This window comes from Larimichthys crocea, chromosome VIII (assembly GCF_000972845.2).
Source record: "Larimichthys crocea isolate SSNF chromosome VIII, L_crocea_2.0, whole genome shotgun sequence".
In the NCBI taxonomy this organism is placed as follows: domain Eukaryota; kingdom Metazoa; phylum Chordata; class Actinopteri; family Sciaenidae; genus Larimichthys; species Larimichthys crocea.
The window spans coordinates 5,987,307-6,007,315 of record NC_040018.1 but is presented as its reverse complement, the minus strand read 5'-3'; the positions used below and the strand labels follow the sequence as shown (position 1 = coordinate 6,007,315).

The following is a 20,009-nucleotide window of genomic DNA, read 5'->3' as shown; positions in this document are numbered from 1 at the left end:
CTTTAACATATCACCTCAAAGCAAAACACCCAGTCTACACTACAGGAGTGTGGCACTCCTCAGTATATTTCCTCATTCTGGCTTTTTTCTATTAGCACTGTGCATATGTGCACCTTAAGCCAATAACATGAATAAATTTAAATATACTTTATCTGAGTTTATTCTACATTAATTTGATCATTTTACATAAATAAATATTCATTATAAGCTTCAGTCTCAGAAAAATGCATTTAATTTATTGATACATTTATTGATAGATTAATCGCGATTAATCGCAGAATTACAGAATTTTTTGCGATTAATTAGTTAATTTTTTTTAATCGATTGACAGCCCTAATATATATATACCTAACTTTCCTTTTCCTTAAAAAGTTGAATGCTTTTCCTTCCTCTTTGCTTTCTTCCTGAATAACATCATCTGATCTAATCCACCACTACCAAATTAAAACTGAACCCAAAACTAAAAATAATACCAAAATAAAACTTAATGTGACATCCTCATGTGCACATGCACTCACAAACACAAGCATCCACTCTGTGTAGCAGCTGCTGCTGCGTCGGGATGGAAACAACAATGAAGCTAGACTAATTAAGCGCTCCCACACTGCGTTGTCATTATATTCCAATATCAGCTCTCCTGTCAAGTGATTACTGTCTGTCATCGACGAAGTCAATGTTGCTTCTTTGTTGTCTCCGAGGTTCTGTCTGTCTCCTCATCTCCTTGCGTCTTTTCCCGTCTGTTTGTATCTTTATTTTCCCCACAGATTGCTCGTGTATCTGTGTTTCATTCTGTTTGTACGTGTCTGTCACGTCTTTCCATGGTGTGCGGTGAGCTACAAAGATGAAAGATGTTAATTTACCATAGTAACCGAAAATGCAGTGGAAACAGTCAAGATGATAACAGATCCGCACCGCCTTGCATAGTTTTCTATTGCTTCTCTTTTCCCCGTCAGCTACAAGGTGAATGGTGACTGATTGGATGTCAATTAGATCATGCGAGTCATTCACTGCGAGTCATCGCCGTTACCTAGCAACTGTTCGCTAATGGTTGGATCTGGCCAATAATCTGAAACAAGTTCTCATCTGGACTTGCATAAGTAATACGTAGATGACCTTCCTGACAAATTTGGTTGTGTGTGCGTGTATGTGTGTGTGTGTGTGTGTGTGAGTGTGTGTGTGTTGCAGTAACCTGATACAATGAGAACTAAATTCAGCCATCTGCTACTGCTGCTGTCCTGCTCACAGTCCTGGGCACAGGGACAATCGAGGGTCTGTGTGTGTATGTGGGACTGACGCAGCTCATAGAATAGTAAAACATGTTGGCCTACCACAAAACAGAAGAGCAGATCTGGTGGGAACAAAACATAGAAAATGCTCACAAACTCACACGCATGGACCAGACAGAGTTTTTCTGGAGGTTCAGCATCCTGGTATCTTTAAGGATTTGTCCAGTTGGTGAAGTTTCTGATAGTAATTGGAAACGTTCTTTTTGTGATTTTTAAATTCTCATGATCAGGGCATTTGATGTTTGATGTTTTATGCACAGATTCTTAAGATCAGGAGTGAGCAGAGCTTAAAAACACAAGGCAAAATTTAAAAGTTCAGAGTTTATGACACAAACAACTGTCCAAAGGCTTGCTTGTTAGTCCAACAGTCCCTCTTGTCTGGCTCCTCCTGCACACCGGGATCCTCGGAAGCTTTACTGCCAAGAGGAGTCACTCTGCCCAGAAAGCTCAGCATCCACCAGTTCTCACACCAGCTTCACACCAGGGCACGCCACCTAGCCCATTCCCTCTCGGCCCCCCGGTGTCCGATTGCTCCAATCTTAAACTGGTACTCATTTATTTCCAGGCTGGAGTAAAACGGCAACGGACACCAGCTGCTGCGCTTCAGGAAGGTGATGTTTCAGCGGGAGCTGACTCTTGTGGGCACCCCCGTGCTGGTTCCTCCAGGTCTCTGTGCTCCCCCATGCTCTGCCTGCTTGCTCTCCGGTTGGCCGCTGTTTTAAGTTCTCGCAGCACTCCTGATGCTCATCTCTTTAATCACAAAACAAAGCATGCATTGTTCCATAAAAACTGACCCCGTCACATTTACGGTCAGTTTGTTGCTTCATCATATCTTTATTATCCCGTATTTATTGGTTAAGTCTATATAAGTACTGATGACGGGGAGGCTTTGGAGCTCTCACAGACAGAGAAGAATAGTAATGTTGTCCAATGAAGAAGATAATAGAGGATCGGGCATGTAATGTCAAGGCACTGAGATTTAACTGCGAGGTAAAAGGGGCGAATTTCTATATTTAACTTCCTTCAACCGTGTCCTGACCGCTCTGTGGTTTAATTCAGTGATGCAAAGTCTGTCATTTTGCAGCACCTTTTAGCTGGACCCCACTTTAGGGAATGCACATTACGAAAGTGCACAGTAATTTTCAAGCCGAGGCTGTTGTAAAGTAGTGAGTGAGCCCATAATGGTAGTTTTATTAGTGCCTGGATCAAATCTGCTTCATGGTCAGTTGAATTACTTTGTGCCCTGTATAAATAACTTCACATCCTATGTGTGTGTAGCTTGTCCGCACATATCTTTAGTAAGAACTTCACGTGGTCAGTTGATAGTTGGTCGTTCTTATTTGGTGATTTGAAGAACTTTATAGATTCATATGCTTCATGCATACATATAAATATAAAAACATATCTAAGTAATAATAATAAAAATAATAATAAATAAATATCTATGTTTGAGACAGTCTGTAGAGGACTTGTTGGTGTATCTGCCTGTGTGTATAAGGGGACAAAGTTTTGACTTTCTAATCTTATATTATACATGAATGCAGAATCTGTAGGCACAGGACTAAGATTTTGGCATTCTGGTTTCCTTTTTGTAGTCTGTGTAGTATTGACCAGTCAAGTTTAAGAGATCTCTGACTCCGACAGCCTGTGTGGAGTAAAAGAGGTGGAACACACTGGCTGAAATGCTCTTGCCTGACAACAATTTAGCTTTTTTCCCTGTTAAAGGGTTTTTGTGGGCAAGTTTTTCCTCACTCGAACCGAGGGTCTAAGGACAGAGGGTGTCACTCCCTGTACAGATTGTAAAGCCCTTTGAGGCAAATGTACTTTGTGACTTTGGGCTATACAAATAAAATCTGATTTGATCTGATTTGATTTGACAATAGCTGATGGGTTCTGAGACTGAGTGCAAGCCTCAAATGTCCAGATCAGGTTTGGATTAAAGTTTCAGGACTCCTGGAAACCTCTTCTGTAGCCAAAGAAGAGAGAGACATTGATTTCTTCAAGTTAATCGGTGGATCTGGTTGGTCCAGAATGATACTTGTGTCATGAAAACAAAAGAAAAAGTCCTAATAAATCATGAGTAACCAGCTCAGTCCTACTGCTCGCAGCTTTTGTTTCTGTCAGCATCTGTGTTTACCTCTCAGCTTTTTCATACACAACAGCATCTGCACCGCTTCCTGATTATCAGCCTGTCACTGGAACAACGTCCTGTCTGTGTGCATGCAGCCATGTGCCTTTGATTCATTTGTAGAGTCCTCCATGTACGTGTGTTTGCTAACACGCTGAAGGAAAACTGTGCTCGTATATGCAAGTATGACTGCAACTAACACTTAGATCTACAGCCGGATGTTCTAATGATAAATCAAGTAATCAGCAAGTTTTAATATTATTTTTGTTTCGAAGCTGACTCAAACCTATTGCTGTGTGTTACATGGTCATACAATTCAATTCATTCAGGTTTCTCTAAGAAAGTCTGCAGCAATTAGGTGCACACAGGTGTAATTCTATCCTCCATATTCCTCACATCCCTCCTACTGCATCTCCACTCTCTGTCTTTACTGCTAAACTGCGCCAATCACCTCTGCGTTGGAGGAATCGATGGAAATCTGAACAAAATTTTGAAAGAACAGCTGGACAGATATGATCTCATGTATCAAAGTTGTTTCCACAACAAACAGTGCTAGGATCTAAGAGTCTCAGATCTGTACAAAACATTAGCAGACATGGCAACATGATTCAGCGCAGCAAGAAAAGATAACAATTTCAGTTTTTTCGACAAACCTTTTTATTATTGATGGATTATTGGGAAAAAGCAGTGGGGAAGAAATTGAGTGTGTGAATTGCTGATGCAGGAGGTCATAGTGTGGGTGAGTGCTAATATTGAAAGAGTCAAGTTATATAACTTATGTTGTGGAGAAATTGCTGAAGTCAAAGGTCAACGGTGAGGTCAGAAAGGAAGAAAGTGTTCAGGAGCCTCTGATGTCTTATGTTGTAATATTTATTGACGCTTGGCCAAGGAGACACTGATCAAAGTTCATCAGAAGTGCCTGAGTCGGCCTCACATTCTGCCCAACTCATGCTGGTGGATCGACTTTAAACCCCAAGATAACACCACAAATACTACACGCCCAGAATTACCGTATTTTCACGACCATAAGGCGCATATAAACGTCTTATATTTTTTTCAAAATGTGCGGCGCGCCCTATAGTGCAGTGCGCCCTATGTGTGTTGTTAAACCTGTGTTGAGAACAACGTGCCCATCTCACAGCCGATGTGAAAAAAGAAGTGAAACAAATGAACGCTGCACTTGCTGTTATTCCGGGAGGTCTGACAAAGGAACTCCAACCGCTGGACATCGGTGTGAACCGGCCGTTCAAAGTAAGGCTGCGAGCGGCGTGGGAGCGATGGATGACCGATGGAGACCACAGTTTCACAAAGAGTGGCAGGCAGCGCCGGGCAAGTTACGCCACAGTTTGCGGATGGATTGTAGATGCGTGGGCTAACGTGTCTACTGGCACTGTTGTTCGAGCTTTCGCAAAAGCCGGCATCATTTCCGAGGGGCCGCACGGCACGGAAAGTGACTCTGACAGCGAAGAAAGTGGAACTGGCATATTTGATTTAGCGCAGCTGTTTAACTCAGAAACGGAGGATGAGGACTTCGATGGGTTTGATTAATGACGATTACCGGCAATGTGCTAATGTGTGCTGTGGTAATGTGCTTAAAAAATGTTAGTACTTTGTAATAAAGACTTAAATAAAGCACAATCAAACTCAGTTTTGCTCCCGCTCTATTTTTAAATATGCACACTTGTATGCTTGTGTGTGTGTTGTTGTAAGGCGGTGCGCCATATGTGTGTGTAGACTGCGCCTTTTCGTACGGTGCGCCTTATGGTCGTGAAAATATGGTAGTCAAAGAGAATGTCTTTACCCATGGAGCTGTTATTGTCAGCATATTCTAATCTGGAGACACAGATGTCTGTTTACACAGATTGGAACGTCAATGGCAGCTATCTATTATGACTATGAAGGCAGCAACAGGTCTCTCTGACCCTGGACAGCACAGTGTTGAGATAGACTGGCACCTACTGTTCCCAACCAAAGCCAAACAATTAATACTGCCGAGGACCTCAAGGCCCACACGTGACCTTGTGTAACCTAAGGATAGAAAATTCCATAACAATTTATATATAAAAGTTATTTCCTTTAACACCAAACACGCCAGCACTGCACTACCACTGCTGTAAATCACCTTAACATACAGACTCTAAGAGGCTCTAAGAGACTTAAACATCGTGGGTTTAAATTGACTGTACTTATCTAGCACTTTCCCAGTCTTCAGACCACTTAAGGCACTTTTACACTACACTTCACATTCAGCCACACACATTGACGGCAGAGGCTGCCATGCAAGGTGCCAACTGCTCATCAGAAAGGAGCTAATGACATTCATACACTCACACACCGATGGCGCAGCCTTGGGGAGCAATTTGGGGTTCAGTATCTTGCCCAGGGACACTTTGTCATCCAGACTGGAGGAGCCACCGATCTTCTGATTAGTGGATGACCCGCTGATTTTGACAGGTCTCTTGTAGCACTAATATTGTAGGTAGATAATTGCCACAGTATCACACCAGCTGCAAAGTAGTTGATCTGAAAAAGGTACGTGCCCCTCGGCTTTTTTGACCCAGTGTGTGATGCATGCAGCATTGCACAGGTGAAAATGGTCATTCTAGCTCCTTCACACTTCACAGATGGCAAAACGGGCAACAGGAAGACTTTTCACTGTCTTGTTGAGATGTGCCTGGATGCTGTGCAAGCTCGTCCCATACGCTGATAACATTTCATTATAAAACATCAGAGACTGCTCCAGCGGATTGTGTCTTTCTTCTGTGATATGCATCTCTCTGCTCCGCCGACGCAAATTCAGTTTGCTTTCAACAATAAGACCTCAGCCGTGCGGTAATCCGTTAAAGTGTGAGGAGAGGCAGTACCGCCTCCTTCTGCCTGATATATGGATTTATTTCAGTTAGTGGGCGCCCAGGTGTACTTTTCTTAAGCTTTGTGGTAAATATACCTGTGTGAACATCCGGCACGCACACACACAAACACCTGTCATCTAGGTAAACTGCTCCACTCTGTCTGACAGAAGGACTCTGTCACAGTTTCAAGCTTCAGAGTGTCTGTCTGAAAGTCTGTCAGTGTGCAGCCCGTTGAATGGCAGCTCCACGTTGGAGTTGCAGAGTGACGGGTAGATTAAACCACCTTGCTCACGTTGTTTCCCCATCTCCTGATAGAGAACCACACCATCATTCAGTTCTCCTATAGCCACAAGCTGTTCTCTGACAGTCAATGCAAACAGCGTGTTCCTGAGCGGGCTCTAATCTACACAAACAGAGCACTTCCTCCTCCATATGCGTCTTCTAGAAGGACAAGGACGGTGATAAGAGCTGCTGCTCTCTAAAGGCTCTCTAATTAAATGCATCAGTAGTTCCTTCACTCCTCTGGCTCCAAAGAGGGGACGTGCAGCATCAGAGAGAGGAGTACTCCTGTGCTGCATGTTGATTGTTGTTGGGTTTTTTTGTGTGTTGTGTGTTTGATTTGTTTGCAGCATGGAAAGATAAGAGAGTTTAGTCACTGAGTTGAGCCATCTGAGGCCTCTGTGTGCCCCCATTCTGGTGATGAAACCCTTGTCATGAAAATCATTTGGCCCTCCCCGTGGCTCAGTCCATATTAAAGGATAATGCCACACTTCTTTTCAAGTCTGTGCCAGTAGTTCCCGCTGCTGCAAGAAGAATGGAGCATAGTGGGAGATACCTAGGCTCTGTATCCTCCTTCACAAGTCAAAGTTGTTGAAGGAAACGCGGTATATAAGGCTAAATTATCACAGTATGTAATTGCTAACTGGGATTCATTTCCTCCTACCGAGGCGGCAATTTTCGGAGCGTTTATTCTCGTACAGTATAAAAACATCATCCACGCAGGGATGAAAGTCCATCACAGGAATGAGAAGAAACTTTTCTCTTTTATCCTCATTTCACTGTGCCCAGTGCGAGTTTTCATATCAGGACTGCATTACGTTACGCTCTGCCTACCTGTCAATCACGAGAGAAAATCCTCAAAAACATGTCGCCAAAGAAAGTGCATTTTCTTAAATGATATTTACTAAAGCAGAACCGTGACAGCAGCTGAAATCCTAGAATTGAAACTGATGATCATGTATGTAAACAGGCGAGTATCTCTGAAGAAGAAGAAGTGTTCACGCATTCTAATAGCACCTTGATAAGATTTGAGCTTTTTGCTGTATTTGCACCACAGAGACAGGATTCCTGTGAGGGGGAAGAAGGAGATATTGGAATGAATGTGAGATCAGCTTCACGACACAGCAAAATTCAATGAAGCAAACTGTGTTTGTCTTTTTTATGAGCAAGCAAGTGAGAGTCAGCACTCTTATGTCCTAATCAAGGAAACATCAGTCTCTTTCTTTAGCTAGGACAGCAGATATTTAAGCCCATGTGCAGACGTTTGTGTCTGAAACAGACTGCAGATCACTGAATCATCATGGAATTTAAATTTCAAAAGCAATGTGACACAACACTGAGGAAATATGCTTTCTTTGTTTTTCAAATGGGTGTAAGTGACTACATTTAGTCCAAATGACAATGACAGTATCAAGTCATGAAGGTATATTCTGTTATAAAAATTAGGATTATACTGGGCTGCAGATGTTTTAACTCTTATAGAGTGTGTGTGTGTATTCTGTCCTTTGCATATCTCGTGTACTTCCCTTATCTGGGATGTGTTTGCTGAAGCTGGCAGGGAAAGGTAATTAAAAATTGTTCAAGGGCAAGAGAGACAGGTTAAGGGAAGTGTCATTTTGGACAAGAAACATAATGCTCATTACTAAGCGGAAAACCAAAAAAAGGAAATTGTGAGTGGGAAGATGTCCGAGACAGCCCATTTTGAGAAAAAATTGTATAAGAACCAACTGTTAGAGCTCCTCAGGGAGCCTTTTCTATGTAACCCTCTTGTGTGTTGCACCGTTAAACGCTCCTTTTTGTACAAGTAAAACAAATTCAACTTAAACTTTGATACTTTGAATCCAGTCGTCCTTATTCAATAAACATTCTCATAACATATTCCTTATTCCAATTGTTTTGTGGAGCATTCTTTGGACATGTCTACATCGTGTTCAGAATTATGCCTCTTATTTGTTTTGTTTTTTTTACAATTTGTGACACACGACCAGACAAGTACCAGTCGTTAAATCTTGAAGGTTGAGCGGGGCCACTAGTTGATTCAGATATTCTGTTGGGTTTAAGTCCGGTGATTGACTGGGCCAGTCTAACACCTTTATTTTCCTCCCCTTGAATCAACTGACAGTCTTTGCTGTATATTTTGGATCACTGTGCTGCTGGAAAATCCACCCACATCTCCACTTCATCGTGCTGGTAACTGGCAATAGATTCTCCTCAAGAATTTCTCAGCTTATGGCTTCATTCATCTTCCCCTTTATCAATTTATTTGGATTTAGAAAGTTTGAGGGTTGAGTAGCAAACTTCAGCATGCCATTTTTTCAGTAATGGAAGTTCTCTGAGGTCAGCGTGCAGGGACATTATAACGGTGGAGTGCATTGTCTTTTGTTTTCTCTGTGATGACATACCTGCTGCTTCCAAGTGGTTCTTAAGTTCTTTTTGATTGGTCCGTGACTCTTGAGCTACTAATCTTGCGAAACCTCTGTGCGTGGTCAGTTGATAATTAACTGTTATTCCTTTCACTTGTGGACAATGGAAAGCCCTAATGATGCTTATAGGAACATTTACAGGCTTTTAAACAAATAACAGGTGTTTTTTTAAAGAAGATTAAGAATGTATTTGATATCAACACCTTGATTATATCATCATCTTTTTAGAGGGTTATGTGATACATGACTGTATAATGTTCTTCATTCATTTTTATATATTTTTATATTTACTTCAGATTGTAATGCCTGTTGTGCTTTATTAAATATTATTGTCCGGACCCAAGGAAGACTAGCTGTCGTCTTGGCGTCAGCTGATGGGGATCCTTTTAAATAAGCAAAAAAAGAAGTGGAGAAATCCATCTGTAACAAGTAGCTTTTTTATGTAGTTCAACAATGTTGTTTGCCAAGGTCATGGGGATGCTCATTGCCTCTACACATTGACAGCTTAGTAACTAATTATTTGTTTACTTGTAGTCAGAAAGAGTTGAAGCACTAACCAGCTGATTTTAAATAGCACAGGTGGGAGAACCAATCTGGAAATCAGTTGATTTAGTGCTCTTTCATTTGACTTTTGTTATGGATTGGAATGATAGGATTTCTTAGCCTGTATAGATATGTTGAGCGGATACCAAGAACTGCTTTAAATTTCACATGAATAGCTGGATTCAAAATATGTTTAACATAAACAAATTAAAATTTATTGGATTCCCACGTTGCCCACTGTAACTCAGACTTTTTCTGGCTGTGTTAGTGTTGTAATTTCATACATATTGATTGCATTGTGATTGTGACTGAGAATTGCTAATAGACATAATGTTGTGTAAAAAAAGGTGATTAGCTGTTTATACAAATTGCATTCGAAAAATAAATTAAATATCCCCCATTTCTCCCCATCAACACAGCTTGTGCGTGTGCGTGCGTGCACACGCCTGTATACTGAAAGCGATGCTCTGTGCAAGCCTCAATTATCATGGTGTGTAATTGCTGAATGAGATTAACGTCTGTGTGCATGAAAATAGAGAGAGTGAGAGAGAGGTCAAAGAAGAGGGGAATCCTGATTGCAGTGTATGTGTGTTTGTGTGTGTGAAGGTAACGTCTGCTGAGACACAGAGTCGCATCTGGAGGGATGATAACATTTGAATGGAAGCAGCTCCTGTCAAGTCATTTTTTAAACTATACTGTAAGTGATTTAGTAAGGGTCGCTTTTCTCTTAACTCGGGCACATGAATTAGTCATTGGTAGGAATGTGGATTCAGGTCAACGTGAGTTGTTGACGTGCATATAGTGGATACTACAAGTATGATTGAAGAATGTCTTAATTGAGGTCTTGATTGGACTAAAACATAATCTGTAAATTGACTTTCGACTTGACCAGGAAAGACTTGAGACTTGCTTAATACTTTGACCAAATGACTTGAGTCACATGTCTGCTCCTAAACTGATCAGTTGAAGTTACGGGATGTTTTGAGCAGCTTGTTGGCATAATAATGTGTCTGCAAAGTCCTTCCCACACAATTATATTGTTCACATTCATTAAATTTGTCCTTTTTATATAGAAAATTAAAGCTGTGATGTTTGGATGTTGTTTGTTTCAGCACTACTGGTTAGCTCTGCTTCCCACACTGTGTAACCTAAGGCGGTGAGATTGTCAGACCATATGAAGCTAATCTTATTACTTTTTCTGAAGGATGGAGATGCGTTGAGAAACTACAGATTACAACACCGTGTTATCTTTGATGCCTTAAATAATCCCTACAGACATGTTTTAAAACAGGTCTGACAGTTATAACAATAAAAACATGACATGATCTATGACAGAATGAATTATAATGCAACTGTTCAAATGAGAAATTAAAGTATTTGTTGTACCTCATCACCAAACTGAAATTAAACTGAGTTTCTGACTCAACTAAACATTTATATTTAGTTAAGTATTCTCTTCTATTCTATTATTATAATAGAATAAAGTTAAATACTTAATTAGTCTCTGTGCAAAGGTTCCTTATTAACTTTGCAGCGAAGCAGCGATCCACGTTTAATGATGAATATCTAAGATCAACTTGCACCAAAATCAAATCAACTGGTCGTCACCAAACACTGTTCGATTTTTCAACCAAATTCCACAGAAGTGTTTTGTTTTTTGAAAACCCCCTGCTGAGTGACAGACGAACTGAAAACCTGGAAAGAATTTAACTGATTAACAACTGTGAGTTTTGTATGGCAGTACACACACACACACAAAATCCACAGTTTCAATCCACAGGAAAAAATGAAAGAAAAAAAATAAACATAGAAGTGAAAACTTCTAAAGTCCTGACAGGCATTTATTTCAGTTTGTTTCCGTTTCGTTCTTAGTCTGAGGCGGCAGCTTAGACTAAAAACAGACCAAAAAATGATGCTCAAAGAGACTCATCAGCTGCTGCGGCTGATGTCCTGGACCACATTTGTTCACACACACACACACACACACACACACACACACATACACCGAATCTGGGTTGATTAGAGTGAAGAAAATAGTTTCAGTCAGCAGGAGATAATATTGCTGTTGGATAGAAAGCTGTTTTCATTAACCTCTGTACAGTAAGGGCTGATGCAGATACTAATTTGCACGTACGCACAAGTGCACGCACACACACTCACAAAAGAATACGAAGAGCTGCCTTCTGTTTCTGCCTCACAGCATCCAAACATTCAACATCCAGACAGTCTCTCCCCGAAACACACAAATAATACACACAAGGGGATGAGCTAGCGCAAACATGCATACACACACACACGCGCACATGCACATGCACACGTAGTCCTATCCTGCCTTATTTTTAGCGGTTCTCCTCTCCAGCCCTGACCTACATCACAGCATGAATAAAGCAGCAGAGAGATGAAGAAAGTGAGCTCAGATGAGGGAGAGAGGAGGAGGAGGAGGAGGGAGGCAGAGACAGAGGGAGACACACCGGCAAATCCAGAAAAATGAATTCCCCCCTGTGTGAAATGACAGTTCCAGTTCTGTCAGCAGACCTCACCTGCTACAACACTCCCAGAGGAGGCTGCAGAGGGCGAACGCAAACACTCACACAGACATACACACACACAGTGACACACACACACTGGGGATACAGGACCTTGGAAGGACAGATATCAGAAGGCCTCATCAAGCGTCAGTGGCAGTGACAGTAGATGCTTTTTCCACGTTAAACGAAAACGGATAAAAGCAGCGAGTTTGAATTATCAAGACGGACATCATTGGGCCTTAACAACGCTTTGGCGCCTCGCACCAATAAGGGGTGATTAAATGAGCAGCTTTCTGGGCGGAGTAGTGCTTCAGGACAAGATGAAAATTAGATTGAGGTGCTGTTACGCAGTCTCAAAGCACTCGAGTAAGTTCAATGTTTTTGATGTAGCAGATCAATGCTCCTTATGCTGAAGGCCAGCGAGCCTTTGTATGCCTGAATACGTGATCCGTCTCTCTTTGATTGTGTAATTCAACGCTCTTACTGTACACTCTCCAAGGATGAAATTTCCAGAGAAAAAACCTCTGGGTGTTGCATGTAAGTCAATTACATACTTCATACACATTCATTCTGTTGTAAGGGGAAAGTGTGAGCTGAAAACCTCAAAGCTGGGATGTATTTATCCAAAGAGAGGATATGGAAATCTCTCTCTCACTCTCTCTCTTTCCCTGAAGTGTAGCATGCAGACTCCCTTAAGTGGTGGAAAGGCCCCTTAGCCTCGGGAAACTAGTTCTCTGCTGCTCACATCCCCATAAATACTCTGTACTGTACATGCACGCACACGTAAATTTAGGCCTTTCTGCATAACACCTCCCTTGTGAGTTCCCGATCCCATTTTATCAGCAGTCAACCGGCTCAGCTAACGTCTCCCTGTGTTTTAACGCTCATACAATGTCTTTCAAGCTACATTAGGGAGGGAGAGATTTTGTGTATTAAAAGAAGCCGCGATGTGTCATATTAGCAGGACATTATGGATATATTCTCCCCTGTCCTCTCCCCATTCTCTGGTTGTTTCCTCTCTGACTTTCTTTCTTGTCCTCTCTTGTCTCGTACTCTTTGCCATTGCCCTAACTCAACAAAACACTCTAATTTATACATTTAAGCAAGCAAACCCCATCCTGTGGAAAAAAAAAAAAAAGCTGTCTTGTTTGTCTGAGTGATTGATGAATTGAGGCAATTTTGGGGACGATGATTTGGATGAGCAACCCCGCTTCTGTAATGAGATTAATGCAGCGGCGTTAACGCAGTTCGATGAGCTTCATCCAACTGCTTCATCAGCTGCCTGAGGAATCACTCTGCTGAGTTATCAATCCACTGAATCTGCTTTGTTTGTCCACAGATATCGATGAGTGTGCGACCCAGATGCACTACTGCCAGTCCAACACGGCGTGTGTCAACCTGCCCGGCAGCCATCGCTGTGACTGTCTGCCAGGCTTCATCAGAGTGGACGAATACTCCTGCACCGGTACGTCTGCATGCATGCGAACATTACTGACTCACTCATTGCTGCCTGTCCATTTTAGGATTCATTTTAAAGTTCTTTTATTGCTTTTAAGGCCTTGAATGGCCTTGCCCCACCCTACCTCTCTGAGCTGCTGCACCCCTACATGCCTAGCCATTCTCTCAGGTCAGCTGACCAGCTGCTCTTGACTGTCCCTAAAGCTAGACTTAAGCTCAGAGGGAATCGAGCATTTGCCATTGCAGCCCCGGAGCTCTGGAACAAATTGCCGCTGCACGTGAGACAGGCCTCTTCTCTGTCTCATTTTAAAACCCTTCTTAAAACCCACTTCTTCTCTTTGGCTTTGTTTTCTAACTTATTTTATCTACTTGATGTTTTGTTGTGTTTCTATATTGTTATTCATTGTGTCCTATCGTATTGTGCAACACTTTGGAAACCCTGTGTTTGCTAAAATCGTGCTATATAAATAAAGTGGATTGGATTGGATTGGATGTCTATGACGTAGCTCAGTCTGTGGGGACTAGGCTCGGGTTGCCGGTGGCTGGTTCGAGTAAGTTCTAGCAAGGACCACAATCCTGGAGCTTGGAGAGGTGCTGGTTCACCTCCTGGGCACTGCCAAGATCCTCTTGAGGCAACTGAAACCCTAACTGCTCCTAACCACTTTGTGGCTCCACCATCTCAACCAGCCTCAACTGTTCCTTGTTAATGCTAATTAGTAAAGGTTAGGACATCCGACCATGCATCCATTTTCCATGACCGCTTATCCTTATCAGGGTCATGTGGGGATGCTGCCAATTCTAGCTGGCGAGGTTGGGTACACCCCGGACAAGAATCAAGAACCTTCTTGCTATGAGGCGACAATGCTAACCACTGCCCAGAATGCTGACATCTTCAACTATAATGTGAAGGCTGTGAATTGGTTGAATCCAAATGTTCGGACTCCACCACACCGGGTATGGGCTGCCTGAATCCACAATCCATTGAATCTACATGTTTGGAAATTGCACATAAACCTTAGCAACAATGTAAAAGAATTAGCTCTAGAATTTTTAGTCAAGCGACAAAGAGGAAATTAAATGTCACCACCATTGTCACAGTACTTCACAAGTGTACATGAATCTTGCACTTATATCCTTACTTTCCACCTTTTCATGTTAGGAAAGTCAAGATATTGTACATCGCCTCCTCTCTTTGTCAGCTGTATCCCTACCTTACATTGGTTTTGCTCATGCTATTCTCTGCGGTGTCTCCTAAATGTGTCAGAAAATGCTTGCTTCTGTCAGCTGGGACTGTGAACGCTGTATGTTTTGTTATCTGAAATTAAGTAGTGCCGAGAAATGAATGCAAGCTGATTGGTGAATACTTCAGCAACTGTCTTTTCAAAAGAAGAATGATGGGTGATTGCGGCCATTCTGTGTTAAAAAAACGACATTAAATATTCTGATTCAAAAAAAAAAAAAAAAAAAAATTAATCCAGCTTTCTCTACATCCCTGACCTCCTCGCCGCTGAATGCAGGGCAGGGTATGGATGCACAGTGCAAAAAAAAATCAAGCTGTTTTACAACATACAGTACCGTGACACCTGGCATAGCTGGTTTACAATGTTTTTCCTCTGACGGGGTTTAGAGCAACACGTTTTCTCGAGAGGGAGAATGGGATGCGCTTGGTTGCCGCTCAGTGTTTCTCCAGAGAAGTGTTCTTTAATTAGCTCACAGTTGGCAGCCACGCAGGGACAGAGATCCATAGACAATCAATCTATTTTGCAGCTTGTAAACTGTCCTGGCTGCTGACTGGGAGCCCTAGGAGCACTCTCTACATCTGCTGGGAGAGATAATTCCTCTTTTTCCCCCCCCCCTCCTCTTCCTGCTTCCCTTCAGCTTCTTCTGGAGGGTTTCGGATCCTCTGCATGAATATGAAACAGAGTTAGCCTTCATGGCGAGCGGGGCGGCGACTGCTCATATTTCACACCGCTAACACGATTGCACATTATCTTTGTAATTGGGGCATTGTGCTGAAATCTCTATTGTTATCCTTCATTGTGTCTGGTTAGGGTTAGGGTTAGCGATTTTTGGTAATGATGTTGTTGTCTGTGGTGCCACGTCAAGCAGGACACACACACACAGACACAAGCACCGGTTTCTTGTTCAAGGCACTGTCCAGTTCGGTTCGCTGCTTTGAGTCAGTACAGGCTGAAATTAGCAGAAATGAACTTCGCTGTGGAGCTTTTATGCTGTGCATGGATGTCTGCGGTATCACCTCCTCATAATAATCATCAATCCACATGGCGTACCATACATTTTGTGGTCTGTGGATGTTGAAACGTGGCCAGTTATTGAGCTTCCTGACAGATATATACTGTATATAGGGTAAGGTAACTAATGGCACCCTGAACCGAGCCTGAAGGCTTATACTGTAGGTCCTATTATAACCAATTAACACTCAGCCCTGTTTGAGGTTGGTCTGTCCAAATTAAAACAAATTGACAGTTTTTTTATTATTTATAGCCTCGTGATAGAGAAATTTCCCCTTTTAAGGATTTTTTTATGAGGATCTAAGCTCTGAGGGCGTTGTACGCTTATAGAGATTGTAAAGCCACCTGAGGCAAATTGTGATTATTGAGCTACATAAATAAAATTAATTTGATCTGTTTGATTTTGTCTGTGAAGTTTTCTCTTTTTTACGCTGTCTGTGCACAATTCACATTTTTCAGCAGACTTGCCCATGTTTTTCTGTTTTTTTGTTGGTTTGCTTTTGGTGTGTGAATACACAATGCAGGTTCTATTGTTTGCCGCTCAGATGGGAGTGACCGTACAGTGACATCACGTACGTATCCTCACTCAGCCGAATAAGTAAGTCACCTGAGCCATGACAATCGAGCAGGAATGAAATAAAACACGGGGGCGGCCGGAGAAATGTGTTTGATGACAATCACTGATGGCAGCTCTGTGTTTTGCTCCTGTGTTTGCTCTTCAGGTCAGGTGTGTGTGTGTGTGTGTGTGGAAGTGTACTATATGGATTTAGCTCCATCCACCCACAAACTTACATCACTGTAGGCAGCGTAGAGGCTCTCAATATTACAATCTGAGCAGCTCCTTCCTCAGAGGAATGAAATGTCACCTATTGCAGCTTTTTACACGACACATCATGTATCACCTTTTGCATCGAACACTCAGCCTCATCTCTCTCTCTCTCTCTCTCTCTCTGTCTGTCTCTCTTGCCTGGCGGGGGAGCGTGTCCTTTGTGAAGACAGTAAACAATAGGAGGCTGCAGTAATTGTGGTTCCACTTGATTTCACCTCTATGGAAGCAGGCAAGCAGCTCTGGGGAAACAGGGGATGGACAGAGGCAAGAAGAGAGGTGACGGGAAGTGTGAGCTGCTTATACTTCACCTTCTCAAAATGCCACAGAGCTGTCATCACATCCATGTTTATGCAGCCCACATCAGTTCACAGTTCGCTGTTAGTCCAGGATGACTTAGTCTGCTTTGTTGTTGAAAACATTTGATGTGAAGATTTCTTTTTTCTTTGGTGCAACCCTGCACTTTCCGGAGATCACATGTGGGTTAGACTATGATGTCCTTTTCCTTTGGACTTTCTCATGGCTGGATGAACCATCTATGGGCGCTCCGTGCTGGCCCCCTATTAGCCCACTGCTCCTTCAGGCAACGTGTACAGCATTTTCCATTAAAAAACAGATGCACCATTGTGCGACTCATTCACTGCTATAGACATAACATCTTTTTTTTTTTTTTACAACGTTTCAAAAATATCTGCATCTAGAATTTCAACCTTATTCATAGTTTACATGAGACATTTCTAATAGAGGTTACGCCGTGTTGGACTGTCTCGCTATTTTTCATTTTGTTGTCATTTTCCTATTCCACCACAGCCAGCATGCATTCTTTCATGGTTTCAGAGCCTCTGAATGTTTTTATTTATTTATTTTTCTTGCCACAGTAAACAAAGGGAAGCTGCTGTTGTTCTCCCTTGGCTGTTGCATGACCGCACCGGGGTAATATTGCTCCGAATGGAAGATAAAATCAAACTCTGCACTTTAGTTTCCCTCGAAAAAGTTTGTCCAGAAAGTTTTCTGTTTCTCAATGAATATAATATTTCTAACTACAACAAAGCGCACTAATTTCAAGTCAAACACGCTGGTGTGACATTTCGAGACAGCAGTACCATTTAAATAAACAAGTACTTGCCAGTCCAGGCAGCGTTTAACTGACGATTTCCATTGTCAGTTTCATGTTTTAGTGTTGACAGAGTCATACTTTCACTTGAGCACTGCCTTACTTGTGACTGTCATTAGCCAGCTGTTTTGAAAAGCTTCTAACTCCCATGAGAAAACGATTGGTGACAGATACGATTGCCGGTGGATGGATCCATTAACATCCCACTCGATCGATACTGCGCGTGTGCTGCTATCAGCAAAGATGGGATGGAAGTGAGATGGCTCACTCATTAGCTACTCCCACGCAATATATGTAGTTATTTGATTTTGTCATATATCAGATTTATGTATGCTGGGCCATTTAGAGGTTGCATCCAGGTCAGATGTTGCCCATTAGCTGTTAGTTAAGTAGAATAGGTGGACCACAAACTGACCCTGGATTTGGTAATTTCATTGATCACATTGATGATCCAGTGTGTAGGATTTAGTGGCTTCTAGTAGTGAAGCTGCAAATTGCAACCAACTAAACATACTGTAGCTCTGGCCTCACCCTTTCATCCAATTGTGTAGAAGAAGCTACGGTGTCTGCGAATCGCAAGAAAAATATGAACGAGAGCCAGAGTTTGGTTTGTCTATTTTGTGCTACTGTAGAAACATGGCATGTTGGACTCTATTATATATTATAAAGGGCTCCTTGTAAGGTACCAAAAAGTTCATGAATAAATTCTGGTTATTGACTACTCAAACTTAATCTGGCCCTAAATCTTACACACTGGACCTGTAATTTCCAGGAACATTATGTAGTATACAGCACAGAAACAACAATAATAAAGAAACCTTTGGGGTCTTATCATGCCAGTTGGAGTGTTTAGTGGTGCATATACCTAAACACATTTTCAATTTGCAAAAACTATTGTCAAACAGCGAGTCAGGAGCTTTCATTGGTGTTCTTGGGCCCTCGGGGCACCGCTGACTTTCTTTTTAGGGAGTTTGAGCCGTTAGTGCTCATGCTAACAAACAGAGTTTTTCTTCTATTAATTAAAAAACAAAAGAGCTGCTCCACTTCAGAAGCAACGACAATCCCTAAAAAGAGAGGTGTGTTGTTTTTGTCCCGCAGCTCTGATTGTTACTCTGGAAGTACAATGTACTGTACTTGTCAGAAACTCCAAAGCAGCCAGAAAATTCAAGTTTTGTTGATGTTGTGCTTCTGTAATTTGAGTTACTATTAGTATTAGTTACTATTAGTATTAGTATTACAAAGTCTGTAATGCCAAAACACATTGTGGAAGATGTGTCCTTGTAAAGACCTTGCAGTTTGGAGCAATGTAAAAGCTTTACTGGCTATGATTACATAAAGAAATCTGATAAAATGGATATTCATTGTCAAGAGAATAAAGTGAAAAATTATAATTATTGTTTAATTAATTAATGTGCTGAGATTAGACTCCGGTCCCCTAAACTACAGATGATACCTGTGTTTACCCTTTGTCTTTATGGTGCAGTGCAAGCAGAGCTCAAATGATTTCCCCTGCGGAAGGTCATTATGATCTCTGACTTCACGTGCAGGAGGATAATAGTTGTCTGCCATAGGTAATAATAGGTAGTTGGAAGCGGCTGTCTCACTCCCGCTGCGTACTTATCGTATGATTTCTGGGTTTAAGAGAATTGTTTTTTTCGGCATTAAGCAGGCGCTGATAAGGCTCGCAGTTACAGCAGCTTAAACCTCTGGAATGAGAGGTTTAAGGTCCTTCTTTCATCCCCGGCTCCATCCTGTAAATAAACTCTAACAGCAGGTTCAACTCAGGCCTGGAGATAAAGTGTAGTATTGCCATTTTAAAATGAATTCCTATCTATTAGAAGCTGTAGCTTTGAACACTGTATGACTGGGTGAAGACATTGAACTCTCTAATAGATTAAAGAGCTCAGTTACCACCAAGCTGCAGCTCTTATACTCCTCCCGGTGGACTAAAGACACTGTGGTATAAGAAATGTTACAATCTGAACAGTACTATTGGCTGATATTGTGTATTATAAACATAGTAGCAATGGCTGATTGTTGGCAGATGCATAAATAGAAGCGTTTCTTATGCTTCTTTCTTTATATAATCTTTGGCGAACCTCTTTTGAGGGATTTCATGGATTTTAATTATAAATGTTTGTGGGAAAACCCTAATAAATGATTGGATATTGATTTAAAAAATCATTCAAGCTCAAATCAATATCATTATTCTGTCCACCTGCAACTCCTTTATTGTTCCTTTAGCTGACATAAACACTTGCTGGTTGGTATTTTAACTGTATTGATTGAAGTGAGCAGATGTAAGTGCTCTTAGCGGACT

General features: G+C 41.8%; 2 protein-coding genes across 3 annotated transcripts in view; one reads left to right on the top strand and one right to left on the bottom strand.

Moving 5' to 3' along the window:
• Positions 1 to 20,009, top strand: part of LOC104922755 (protein kinase C-binding protein NELL1) — a 269,223-nt gene that overhangs the window by 180,159 nt on the left and 69,055 nt on the right. The window contains exon 13 of the mRNA XM_027281540.1: positions 13,379 to 13,504. Within this exon, the coding sequence (XP_027137341.1) occupies positions 13,379 to 13,504 (126 nt within the window). The remainder of the gene's footprint in view (positions 1 to 13,378; positions 13,505 to 20,009) is intronic.
• The window catches only part of LOC113746333 (piggyBac transposable element-derived protein 4-like), a 61,953-nt gene that overhangs the window by 36,749 nt on the left and 5,195 nt on the right, over positions 1 to 20,009 (bottom strand). The gene's annotated exons all lie outside the window — the stretch shown is intronic.